The 13,255-nt window shown below is 38.6% G+C and overlaps 1 protein-coding gene across 3 annotated transcripts; it reads right to left on the bottom strand.

The window, feature by feature from the left end:
• Positions 1 to 2,055: 2,055 nt before the first annotated feature.
• On the bottom strand, positions 2,056 to 13,190 carry MSS51 (MSS51 mitochondrial translational activator). Of its 3 annotated transcripts, none has more exons than XM_004769444.3 (7): positions 10,743 to 13,190; positions 6,297 to 6,539; positions 5,863 to 6,018; positions 4,692 to 4,816; positions 3,926 to 4,492; positions 3,513 to 3,606; positions 2,056 to 3,165 (listed from the first exon to the last, which is right to left on the bottom strand). In XM_004769444.3, exons 2-7 carry the CDS (start codon positions 6,515 to 6,517, stop codon positions 2,946 to 2,948), a joined length of 1,383 nt encoding a protein of 460 aa, XP_004769501.1. In that variant the 5' UTR covers positions 6,518 to 6,539; positions 10,743 to 13,190; the 3' UTR covers positions 2,056 to 2,945. The 3 variants fall into 3 exon arrangements, with proteins under 3 accessions (XP_004769501.1, XP_004769502.1, XP_004769500.1); XM_004769445.3 differs by lacking the exon at positions 10,743 to 13,190 and adding an exon at positions 8,482 to 8,516; XM_004769443.3 differs by lacking the exon at positions 10,743 to 13,190 and having other exon boundaries at positions 6,297 to 6,940.
• Positions 13,191 to 13,255: the final 65 nt, after the last annotated feature.

The raw sequence follows: 13,255 nt of genomic DNA on the forward strand, positions 1-13,255 counted from the left end.
TTACCTCAATTCCCTCATCCCCCTCATCCATATGCTGCCACTAATCTACTTTGGCTTCATAGATTTGTCTATTCTAGACATTTCATATAAATATATTCATATATTATGTGGTGTTTGTGACTTCTTCCACTTAATATGAACATCAACGAACATATTTTCAAGGTTCATCCATGTTGTAGCATGAATCAGTAATTCCCTTGTAAGGCCAATATTTCATTACATGGATACACTACATTTTATTTATCCATTCATAAGTTGATGGACATTGGGTTTTTATCTTTTGACTATTGTGAATAATGCAACTATGGTCATTTGTGTACATGATTTCATTTCTCATGGGGCATACCAAGGAAGATAATGGCTGGATCAAATGGTAACTCAATGTTTAACTTCTTGAGTAACTGCCAGACTGTATTCCAAAATGGCTACATCATTTTATATCCCCACCAAGAGTGTATGAGGGCTACAATTGCTCTACATCACCAAAACTTATTTCTCTTTTTAATTATCCTTGTTTTAATGGATGAAGTGCTATTTCATTGTGGTTTTGACTTTTATTTCCTGAGGACTAAAGATGTTAAGCACCTTTTCATGTGCTTATTGATCATTTGTATATCTTCTTTGGGGAAATACCTATTCAGATATTTGCCTATTTTGTAATTGGATTTTTTTGTTCTTTTATTGTTAAGTTGTGACCGTTCGTTAATATATATTCTGGAATAAGTCCATTATCAGATATGTGGTTTACTAATATTTTCTTACATTCTTTTAACTTTCTTGATGGTGTCCTTTCAATAGTTTTTAAATTTGATAAAGTCTAATTTATCTATTTTTATTTTGGTTGCTTATAGGTTTGATATCATATTTAATAAACCATTGCCCAATCCAGCTTCACATAGATTTACCCTTATGTTTTCTTCTAAGAGTTGAATAGTTTTAGGTCTTTGATCCATTTTGAATTAGTTTTTTTGTGTTGTGTGTGTGTTGCGGGGGGGGGGTCCAACTTCAGCGGGACTGGAGTTAGTTACTGACTAGTTAGCTAGATGTTTAGATGCTTAATGACTGAGCCACCCAGGCACCCCAGGATAAACTTTTTAATATTATAATTTCACTGAATTGAAAACCAACTTCAACTAACCAACTAACTAATTGATGTTAACATTGGTTAGTTGGTTAGTATGTTATCTTAAATTTTTCAGTTGCTATTGAGAGAATTCAGTTCTCTAACTAAGAAGAAATTCTCTTAGTTAGAACTTAGGGTCCAACTTCCTCCTTTTGCATGTGGAATCCTGTTGTTCCAGCACCAGCTGTTAAAAAATCTGTTCTTTTCCCATTGAATTGTTTTATTACTCTTGTCAAAAATCAGTTGTGCATAAATGTTATTTCTTGCTTCTCAATTTATTTATTGCATATCAATTTGATGTCATTGATCTATCTATATCTATATATAGCTCTATATCTATATAGATATCTATTTATATCTATCTATCTATATCTATAGGTCTATCCTAGGCAAGTACCACACCGTCTTGATTACCATTGTTTTGTAGTAAACTTGGCAACTGAAATGCGTAAGTCCTCCAACTTTGCAAAAGTTTTTACTTTACTCTCTCTTTTTTTTTTTTTTAAGGTAGGCTCCATGCCCAATGTAGAACCCAACATGAGGCTCAATCCCACAACCCTGAGATCATGACCTGAGCCAAAATCTACAGTCAGACATTTAACCAGTTGAGCCACCTAGGTACCCTAGAACACATGAATTCTAACATAACCCCTATCAGACTGGACAATAAGAATATATATGTGTGTGTTAAGGTTAGGGATGGGAGGCTGAGGTCATGGCAAGGCTGTAGGAACGAATACTTAAGGAATATCCTAATTTTGAGAATGTGGTAAGAGAAGGATGGCATGAGATATGATGTGGCAGAATAGCAGGCCCAAACAGAGAGCTGGTGTTAATCACTCCTTTGGCAAGAGAGAAACCTCCAGTCTTGAGGTATTCTGACTAGACAAGTAATACTTGCCAGTGAATAGGACATAGGACAAACAAGTAACTTAAGAAGCCCCAAACTGAGTTTATTGTGGTATACACTAGGTAATGACAAATAACTCCAGTTTATTCAACTGAAGTCCAATAGACCCTAGGATATTTATTTTTAATTTTTTGAAAGATTTATTTATTTTAGAGAGTACAAGCGGCAGGGGTAGAGGGAGAGGGAGAGAGAATATCAAGCAGATTCACCCTGAGCATGGAGTCCAATGCAAGGATCAATCCCATGACCCTGAGATTGTGACCAGAGCAGAGTTTATGCTCAAGAGTGAGAAACTCAACAATGACTGCACACCCAGGTACTCTTACCCTGGAATATTTAAATACAACACAAGGCAAAAAGCTGATCTAGGGCTAGAAGGCCCCAAGCAAGAAGAAAATAAGATATTTACTTAGAAAAAGCCAGGAAATAAAACAATATGCCAATCCTCACAATCTCTCTCATGTTCCTGGCCACTTCTCTATTGCCTATTCTTGTACCACTTCAAGTCATTAACACCTCTCCATTTTTCAGCCCAGATTGCCAGATAAGAAAGTCTTTTTCCAAAAAAAAGAAGGTGCCATTCTTTTCCTTGGCAGCATCTGATTCAAGTCAAAAGGTACAACTTTCTCACAAAGGAAAATGTCAGGAATTCTAGGCTCTGGAGAGTGATTCTAGGGCTTCTTGCCACACATTAAATCTAGAATCCTGTTTCTGGAAGCTACTTGTGGCTAATCTCAGAAAAGAGTCAAATCATATAGGAACTCTCATTCATCTTAGACTCTTTACCTATACAAGTTGCCAAGGTTTAAAATATAGTGGATTTCAAGCTTGGCAACAACCTGACATCAGCAGGGTACTTTCATCACAACCTCCCAATTTTCTAAAAGTCCGGTCAGGATCTGCCTCAGCTATTTAAACCCCACCATCTACTTTCTCTTCCAGTTGCGTCCTATCCAGCTGGCAGGAACTTCCAAGAAACATGATATAGTAGGCACTGCAGTATACTGGTTGCTTGTTGGGGTTGGAATAGACCTGTTCAGGTTTGAGGGATGCGAAAGGGTTAGCTCCATAGGCAGTGATGTGTGTATCCAGGTCCACCAGAATCTGCAAAGAAGCCGCCAACTCCTGATGGCTATAGGAGACAGATTTTAAAAAAGAGAGAGAGAGAGAGAGGAAAAAAGAAATTGCTCTGCTAATTATGAGACACACAGGAGAGAAATTCCTCAGAACTTGATACTTCTGGACTCAGTAATCCCCCAAATTACCTAAGGCTAGACAGGCCAGGGTATCCTTCTCTCCCAAATATCTCACTGAGTACCAGATTAACTAGCATAGGACTTGGTTCCAAGGGGATTAGAAAGGAAGAAAATCCTCACCAGAAGACAGAAGATGAGGAAGGGGGGAGAGAAATGAGCTCATCTATACAGAGAGAGGTATGAGTGAGGGAGGGAGGTATCACAAATAGGAAGAGGTTGGAACCTGTAAACAGTGATCAATGTAGGGATCTCATAATCACGAAGTAGCAGGAGGGTGGGCAGCCAAGCCTCCATCAAATCTGGGGAAGCATGAAAACCTATGGGGAAAAAAATAACAGAAATGGATATAGAGAGAAGAAAGGCTGAGGTAGACCCTAAGCAATTTACTTTTTTGTGTCCACCCATCCCTTCACCTTGCTCACCTCCAGTGCTCATTTACCACCTCCATCCATCCCAGGTTCTGCAATGGAAAATTCTGAACCAAGGTATAGCACGTATGGCTAATGATCAACCAAGGTTGTCATCATAGTATGTTTAATCAGACCAAATGAATGGGGTTCCAAATAGAGGAGATATAAGAATCAGGATGGAAAATTCCCTGAAAAGCCAACCAGTATCCCCCTGAATGACTCTTACCTGGATGGAATGCCACCACCAAATCTGGATGGGCTATCTGTCCAGTCTCTACCTGTTCCTCCCAGAAGTCATGATAGAGGCCCCTATGGCCACTAAGTTGAACTGTGCCAGGTTCCAGGGGGGAAGTTGAGGTGCTCTGTGTAAAGTTAGCAGATACGTCTATACCCACCATGATGACACGGAGGCCTAGGTGTCCAGGAAACATGTAGCCAAGCTCATCATAGTCCCCAGGGCGAGTGAGGAATGTCTCCACATGGGAAGCACCAACCACATGCACTGTGCTTCCCCCAGTCTTCCCAATATCTATCCCCAAGGCCCGAAGCCCAAGGCCCAGTGTCAAGGGCCGTGATAGGGCATCTGTCAGCAGCCGCTTCAAAGAGCCCTGCAGGACATCTGGGTCTGGCCTTGGCCGTCCTACGTTGGCCCACAGGGTGTTCATGGCATGACTACCTAGTACAGCATCCAGTGCAGCTTCTAGCTGTAAATGCCGCATAGAAAACCAGGTATCCCAACCCTGTACAACTTCAGCCAGGCATGGCCAAGGTCCTGAAGGTAGGACAAAAGCACCTGTAGAAAGAAGGGATAAGAGAGACCTAAACCTTTCCTGGCTTCAATATTCTTTCTAAAATTTACTCTTCCTACTTGTGACCAGGACTGCCCCACTGAGTTTCTCATGTTTTCCTCATAAGAACATGCTTTCTTATCTTTTTCCCAGTATAACCAACTATGACTGCTGTGACAGAGTTCTCCAGCACCACCACTTCACCTGTGACTAGAAGCCATTCCATGAGACGGTCCACAGCTACCAGACGCAGCTCTTGACAAACCTTCCTGTGCTCTGGCCAGTCTGACTTCTGGCACTCTGGACCACAGTAATAGACATTTCTGCACCTGAAAGATTAGCCCCAGAAATAGATGTTCCTAAACCTCAAAGGTGATTGGAGATGTCTAGGGAAGGGAATTGACACTTGCTATATCTAGGAAGAAAGATCACTGAGTAGGGAAGTACGGAGAGGAGTTAGAGCTGATGCACCAATTTTGGAGATTACATTTGGCAGAGGAGGCACGAGAGACTAGGAATGTAATTATTCTCTTGGGTCAGAGTACACTTCAGTCTGTATCTGGAACAACTCACTTTTTACATCCCTTACAGAAAAAAAAATAAACATTAGGAGTTTGCAGCTGCCCTTTTATCACAGGTGTGGCTCAACCCCAACCTCCCCAGAACAGACAGAATCTTACCCATTGAATACTCAAGAGGAAGGAAGTGGAGAAAATTATACAGTAGATTATACAGATTATTCCCTTCTCCACAGGGAAAATGTTCTAAGACTCCAGTGGATGCCTGAACTCATGGACAGTACCAAACCCTATATATACTATGTATTTTCCTGCATATACATATCTATGATAAAGTTTATTAATTAGGCACAGCAAAAGATTAATGACAACATAATAAAATAATTATACTATAATAAATGTTATATGAATGTGGCCTTTCTCTCAAAGTATCTTATTGTACTATACTGACCCTTCTTCTTGTGATGTGAGATGATAAAATGCCTAAAATGCCTTCAACATGGTAAGATGAAGTGAGGTGAATGACGTAGGTGCTGTGACTCAGCATTACATTATTAACTTTGTGGTAATAGCCAGAGGAGGTCATCTGCTTCCAGACTGTGGTTCACCACACATAACTGAAACCGTAGAACTTGAAACTGCACATAAGGGGGACTATTGGACCATTGTCTGACTTTCCCATAACACCCAAAGTAAATAGGAGCCCAGTCCTTTTCTAATCTTTCTGTGGTCTGGATCCCACAAAATGAGAAGTGAGCCCAAAGTTATCTGAAAACTCTTAGACCTTTCCTCCTGCAATGAAGTCTTAGAACAGGATCATTTCTGGATGACTTTCCTATTAGCCCCTGACTAGTCACCTCTTGCACTGCCGCAGGACCTTGGAGTCTGAAAGGCCACTAGGAAGAGCTCTACAGTGAGCACAGAATTGGAATGTGTCCTCCATCTTCTGGAACATTTCTCGAAGACATCGGAATCCAAAGCCTGATACAGAAGCACCCCCATCTAGCACCAACCTGCAGAAATGGCATGGAGAAGTAGCAATAGGAAAAAGAGTATCTCCAGAATCATTCATGACCTATACCTTGTTTCCTATATATTTCCATCTATTCCCACTATTTCTCACATGAGCATATTATATTTCTTCTATAGTAATAAAACTTGCAAAAGTCAGGATGAGAAACTCCCTCATTGTAAATGCTCCATATTCCCCAAGTTCTATTCCCTTCTTGCTTTCTGAAATCATTTCTCCCAGAGATTAATATATTACTCTTCCACAGAGCTAGACACTCACTTGTATTCTTCATAGCTTTTCATGTTTAGCTTTTGAAGGATTAGCTGGGATAGGCCAGGAACATTATTCTCCAAGGAGAAGAAGCCAAGTGCATCAATGCTAGGGTCAGGTTTTGAGAGGGTCAGAGGCACAGAGGTCACAACTGTGGGTGGGGTTACAACCATGGGAGTCACCGATGAAGGGGGTTTCTTGTGCCTTCGTTGCCGGGATCTTGGAGCCATAGCTGTCCACTGATACCTGGGACTATATGTAGAACAGATATAGAATGAAATTTTGCAAGCTAGACAAGTACACTGTGTTTTCATATGTTTGACCTTTCAATTTTCATTACAGTCTCTCAGACCTAGCTATCAGTAAGATTTACTTAGGATCTATTGATGATTGATCATCATAGGCAGTTATAAAAAACAGGAGGAAAATAATTATATATCAACATAATTATATATGTATCACATATGAAGTTCTACATGAAATATAAACTATGTATATAAGTAAATGCATAGAAAAAGGTCTGGCAGGGCTCATATAAAACCAGTAACAGAGGGGCCTGGGTGGCTCAGTTGGTTAAGCGACTACTTTTGGCTCAGGTCATGATCCTGGAGTCCTTGGGATCAAGTTCCACATTGGGCTCCCTGCTCAGCAGTGAGTCTGCTTCTCCCACTGACCTCTCTCCTCTCATGCTTTCTCTCTCTCTCAAATAAATAAATAAAATCTTAAAAAAAATAAAAACAACAAACCCAATAACAATGATTAGCTTGGAGGGAAAGAAATAATGGGATAGGAACTGGGTTAATCAAAAGGAACTTCAGACTTATCTGTAATATTTGACTCTTGAATACTAAGAATATATTCATATATTATTAATGCATTGAAAAAAATCAACTTAAAATAATGGAGGAAAAAGCAACAGAAATTTTGGTTGTTCAAAACTACCAACTATTTGGAGAATCAGTCAACCTCACCTAGCTAGGGAAATAAAACATTCATTTTAGAAGACCTATCATCACATTTTTAAGCACTCAGCCCAGAAGTAGAAATTAAATGCAATACAAAATCAGCACCACAATATTTAGATTTATGTAGTCAAAGCAAGTTATGCAAATTATGAGGAAAATTTCCTAAACAACTGAGCTTTAAAGTAGAACTAATCCCATTATCTACCCACTACCTAGGAGGAACTCTGATATTCTCCTTTCCCTCCTCGTCTTCTCCCATTCCTTCCCAAAGGAATGAGTAAACAAAAAGAACTATATTGGGAAAAATAAAAACATCCATTTATTCAAAGAATATTTATTGCTAAACACATATAATCATTTATAAAATATTATAAGGGAAACATATGCAAAATATACTTAATATGTAAATGTCTTAAAGAGGGATCAAATGTAAATTATAATATAAGGCAGTATATAAATCCTGTAAGAAAAGTGAAACTAAAGCAGATCAGAAGGAGTCTCCTCAGTTAGTTAGCTGTAGACGACTTTACAAAGCATAGAGCAGTCAGAACAGACCCATTAATGATGGTAATACTTTGAATAAATGGAGACAGAAAAAGGAATTCTAAGCACAGAGAAGAGCATGAGCATAGAACTGTAGATGGGAACACTCTAGGAATTAATGAAATAGAATGGTATGAGTTTGATTATTAAGTATAACATCAATGTAAGAATTAAAACTATAAAGTTTTAGAAGAACACATATGGAAAAGTGTCATAATATGGATTTGGCAATTTCTCAGATAGGACACCATTAAAAGAAATGAAGTACTAATAATATGCTATAATGTGGGTGAACCTCAAAAACATTATGCTAACTGAAAGCCAGACACAAAAGATCATACGTTACATGATTCCGTTTATATGAAATATTGAGAAAAGGTAAATCCAAAGAGAAAGCAGATTCTCGGCTGCCAGGGGCTGGATGGAAGAGGGAGGGATGGGGAGTGACTGTTAAATGGTTATAGGTTTTTCTTTTGAGATGGTGAAAATGTTTTGGAACTAGATAGAGGTCATGGTTGCGCAACAATGTGAATGTATGACATAACATGCTCATTTTAAAAGGATTAATTTTATGTTATGTGAATTTCACCTCAATTAAAAAATAAAAAAGGTAGAGATTGAGAAGCTAAACAATTATTTTTAAAGAGATTTTATTTGTCAGAGAAAGATAGTGTGCGTGCAAGTACCTGCCCAAGCAGAGGGAGCAGTAGGCAGAAGCAGCAGCCTGGCTCCCCGCTGAGCAAGGAGCCCAATGCAGGATTCAGTCCCAGGACCCTGAAATCATAACCACAAGGCAGATGCTTAACTAACTCAGCCACCCAGGCATCTCGGAGAAGCTAAAAAATTATTAACCCTCAGATTAACTGCTTCTAGGGACAGGAAAATGGTAGAGGATAAAAATGCTAACAGTGATTGGTTTTATTGTGAATAAGGTAACTATTAAAGTACAAATCAGGGATCAGGTTTTGTTCCAAAAATAGTCTGACATTTAATCCTTCTGGACCAGATCTGTTAGGGAAAAAACTCCAAGAATCATCATTCAGCTGAGGTATAAGTGGCAGAACAAACAAAAACTTCCCAGAATCACCCAGTACACCTGAAACTAATATAACACTGCATGTTAACTAACTGGAATTAAAAGGAAAACTTTAAAAAAGTCTCTTATTTTACAACATGGCTCTTGCAAACTGTTGTCCTTACTTAATGAGGGAACTAATCTGTATTTTCCTTTGTACTTCTCTCTCATCCTCTCACTGTACCCCTGTAATCTCTCCCCTCATCCCACAGATAAATGGATGTTTTCAGAGTCTACAGAACAGGAATAGCTAAGCTCATCTGCATATATCTTCTACATTCTCGCCAATACAGAAGAAATTAGACCTCAAGGTGATAGATTATTTTAAGATTTAAGGGTCATGTCCCTTTACTAAAGGATGCCTTCACACCTGAGTACACCATTTCCAACAACTGACCTGACACTTCCTCCACTTTTAAAAAATATACGCTTTATTTCATTTATCTGTCTATCCTATCTATCATCTATCTATCTATCTATCTATCTATCTATCTATCTATATTTTTAAGAGAGCAAGCCTATTTGAGCAGCCAGGGAGGGGCAAAGGGAGAGGGAGAGAATTTTGAGCAGACCCCACACTCAGTGCAGAGCCCAACTTGAAGCTCAATCTTGTAACCCCAAGATCATGACCTGAGCTGAAATCAAGAGTTGAACACTCAACTGACAAAGCCACCCAGGCGCCCCTTCTTTCCAATTTCCAAAATCACTGCAACTTGAGAAGCATTCCTCTGCTCTAGCTACCCAGCCTCTTTAGGCAAGATACCTTCTTGAACCTTGAAAGAATGGATTCATCTTTCTTGAAAGATATAGAGAAAAATTATCTTTGATTTGAGGTAGGTCAAGAGTCTTAAATCCCAGGAGCAATAATAAATATATATTCCTGATGTTCAACTAGCTTTTGTGCTGCAATGGAAGCCAATTAAGACCAGAAATGTACTTCCTAACTTAATCTGCCTTTCCAAAGATGTCTTTCTCCAATGGAAGATTAACTCTTGGCTCTCTGGGGGGTTGGCTGAACTGGCTGGGAAGTGCAGAGATCAGTTTGGGGAGGAGTGGTGGTGATGAATCCTTGATAGTTTCCTCTAGAGAAGGTTAATGATACAAATGAACTAAATTTCTGGGAAGAAGGTAGAGTAAGGTAAGAAGGTGCATTTGTATCTACATGAGGTTCATATCGGAGTTTGTGTACCCTAGGACCAGACCCAGCTTCCCTGGTTCTAACTTCCCTGCCCCAGGATCCTCCAAGTTTGAGGGGAAGGAATAGGACTGAGAAATGAAGGCAAAAAACCAGACAGGACAGGGAGAAGCTGGAAGGAATTATATATAATAAGCTTTCAGAATTTTCCAGATATTAGAGTCTACCTCACCTACAAGGAATCACTTCAACTTTTTTCTAGCTATCCCCAATAACTTGGGCTCTAATATATTCTCGTAAGAGAGAAAACACCAACACTAAGGACTAAAGAGGAGACAGTCTGCACGGTCTATAAAAACTCTTATCTTTTATTTCCAAATTCCCTCCAATATTAGCCTATTCCTAGACCAGGTCTCCCATTTTTCTCCTTCATCACCAAAAGCCTCAAGTTTCACCCAAACCAGTTACCTTCTCACTATCTCCAGAACAGGAAGGACAATCTAATTTTCTCTAATTCACCCTTTGGGGAGGTAGGGAAAGGGGGAAATGATTCTAGTCAGTGGGGGATCCTAGAAGGAGCTGGGAGAGAGAAAGAGAAAAGGAGGAATATATTAAGAATATTGCTCTTATGAAGCACATTCGGCTGCTTAATCAGTGATTAACACTCCCAGGGGTGATAAATGTTTTACTCAACTATAAACTAAGCAAGCAGATGGTTTGATGGAAAAGCAACTTACCCTGCTAAGCCCTCGGCTTCCTTCCTTCTCTCTTTCTTCCAAGTGAAGTAAATGCTTCACCTCCTCCTATCTAGGTTGTGGCTGACTTGCAGCTGTCCCTTCATATCACTTCCCTTTGCAAACTGCTGAAATGCTGAGTCTCTGTGATTAGGTGTGTCCTGCCAACCAGACAGACAATGCTATCCCTAATGAGGTAAGGAGAGACCTGGCCCTCTGCCCGTGGACTTCTCTCCTTCTGACCTTCCTTCTCTGCCAAGAAGGCTAAGAACTCTGTCAACACTCCCAAACTCACCAAAGGCTAGGCAGGCTAAGGAAAGATGAAACCTGTTGCTTCCTGAACCTCTCTCACTAAGGCAGCATTTCTGCTCTCAGTCCAGAGAGTCAGAGAAAAAAAAAATTAAAAACAAAACAAAAACAAAAATCCTGGGATTAGTTCAGAAGTCATCATTTGGTTGGAAAGGTAGGCACTAGCTCAGATCAACAGAGCCCAAGTCCCTTTGAGTATAACAAACACTGCTCAAACACAACTCAACAATGATCAATCTGGGCTTAAGATAGAAGAATACAAATGGTCATTTAATGGTACAGAAGGAAATCAATTGTAGGGGAAATAATTAATTTGTAAAATTCACTTTCTCTGAAAGGAGAGCAAGGTACTTTCTGAGTAAATGTCATCAGGCACACTTCACTTACTTATTTCAAAAGAGGAATAAATAGAGGAATAGAGTAAACAAAACCAAAATATTATTGGCTAAAAATACACAATTTCTAGGAACAGAAAATATAAAAGAATCAATTCAAACATCTTATTCCTTCCTACAATGAATGATGATCCAGGGAACCTGATTACACATTCTGAGCTCCTTTTCACTTATCAAGCTCCAGAGTCTACCAGAAGGGCAGTGGTCCTACACGACTGCAAGACCTGACTTTCTGCTTATACCTGGTCCTAGCTATGTCACTTACCTGCCTCTGTGAACATCATCAAACTGGGGAACAGAACAACTTACAGTCAATTTGAGGTCCTGGAATGTGGCAAATCAAAAATTTACATATGAATAGATGCAGAGGATGGATTCTAAAGGAGCACCAAACTGTAGAAATTAACTACACACAGGGAAAGTAAAAGTTAAGTGTTAAGGATACAATGAAACATTACATATTATTCAGAATAGCTGTGGAGGAAAGAAAGTCAGTAGCAATACGCAAAAATCCTGAGTAAAACAGGAGTAATTCATTTTAAGCAAAGATTTCAGGCCTATTTCAAATTTAACTGGCAGTATTTTTAAAGGTTATGAGTTCTGTGAATGATTGCTGAACTGCAGGACAGGAAGTCAGAGATGGTCTTCTCTAACTCAGAAGTGTCATCTTTGAATATAAAGGGATATAATATATAGAAAAAATTGATACTGGATATTAACTTATATTTTACCATCACTACTACTAGCTTTGGTAGACATTCAAATTTACAATTTAGAAAGATCTGAACTTTTCAGTTTGCTTTCATTGTTAAGTTACATTTTTTTAGAAGCCTTAAAATGTTTCTAAGGTTCAAGGTGAAACCTTAAAAAACACTTCTGTGGTGCACAGTTACGAAGAAGGACTAGAAAGAGGTTCTTATTCAACAGTTAGGAAGTGGTCTGTGAGGCACTGGGTGATTTTTCTACCACTCTTACTGTATACCACTTTTCAGCATTCTGTTCCTTTCTCTCACTTCCTTCTTCTTTTTAATCTTTACCATCAACCCATAATTCTTCTAGTTTGTTAATGATGTTTTATGTTTACCCAAGAATCCCAGTGATGGACCTAAGGTCTGAGGAACATACTAGTTAAGCTCTTAATTTAGAGATGCAGAGTTTTCATAAAACAGTAACATCCAAAAGAACCTTTAAAGGTATGCAGTGCACAGTAGCTTTAAGGATAGTTCAAGGACTGCTATGTATGCAAGCTGATAATACAGCAACTGCAAGCTGTAATAATCAACAATTTGAGTTCTATTTGCTACCTGGAATAAGGCAAGTATATACAGTTCAAATTAAATGAATGCTTTGTAAGGTGCCTCTTTTATAATTATTATTGAAAACTGTTAAGTCATTATATGATATTATAAAATGTTGAGCAATATCCTAATTTCCCTCAATTTGCAAAATTTCATACTTATTTTGATTATGGAAAAGAAAGGAACGTGATGGCAAGAAAATACAGTATCATGAATATTCTTTCTCTTATTGTTAAAACACCCAATAAATTCCCAATACTACTATAATAAAACTCTACATAGTAACATTTTCTTTCAACTAAAAGTTAAATGAAATAGTGATTTTAAATATTAGATTTAGGAGGCCTATAATAGGCACCCAAAGTACTCTAGTTTTCAGTTATTAATGCTTATGTAAGACAAATGTAACCAAAGTTAAAAAAAAAAAGGAAATTTATGAAGACAAGAATTTAATTTATCAAATTACCATGAACCATCCACGAGATAATCTCTGAAGGCTATATATCCCAGACCT

The sequence above is a fragment of the Mustela putorius genome, unplaced genomic scaffold (assembly GCF_011764305.1).
Source record: "Mustela putorius furo isolate JIRA1106 unplaced genomic scaffold, ASM1176430v1.1 tig00000698_pilon_pilon_pilon, whole genome shotgun sequence".
NCBI lineage: Eukaryota > Metazoa > Chordata > Mammalia > Carnivora > Mustelidae > Mustela > Mustela putorius.

Bases quoted from the DNA above. Each gene is read 5' to 3' on its own strand.
- MSS51 (XM_004769443.3), bottom strand. From the start codon at position 6,601: ATGAAAACACAGTGTACTTGTCTAGCTTGCAAAATTTCATTCTATATC. The intron at 4,817-5,862 runs GTGACTAGTCAG...CTAATCTTTCAG, and splicing joins GTCCTGCGGCAGTGCAAGAG to GTGCAGAAATGTCTATTACT. The intron at 3,607-3,925 runs GTAAGAGTCATT...TTTTCCCCATAG, and splicing joins GGTGGTGGCATTCCATCCAG to GTTTTCATGCTTCCCCAGAT.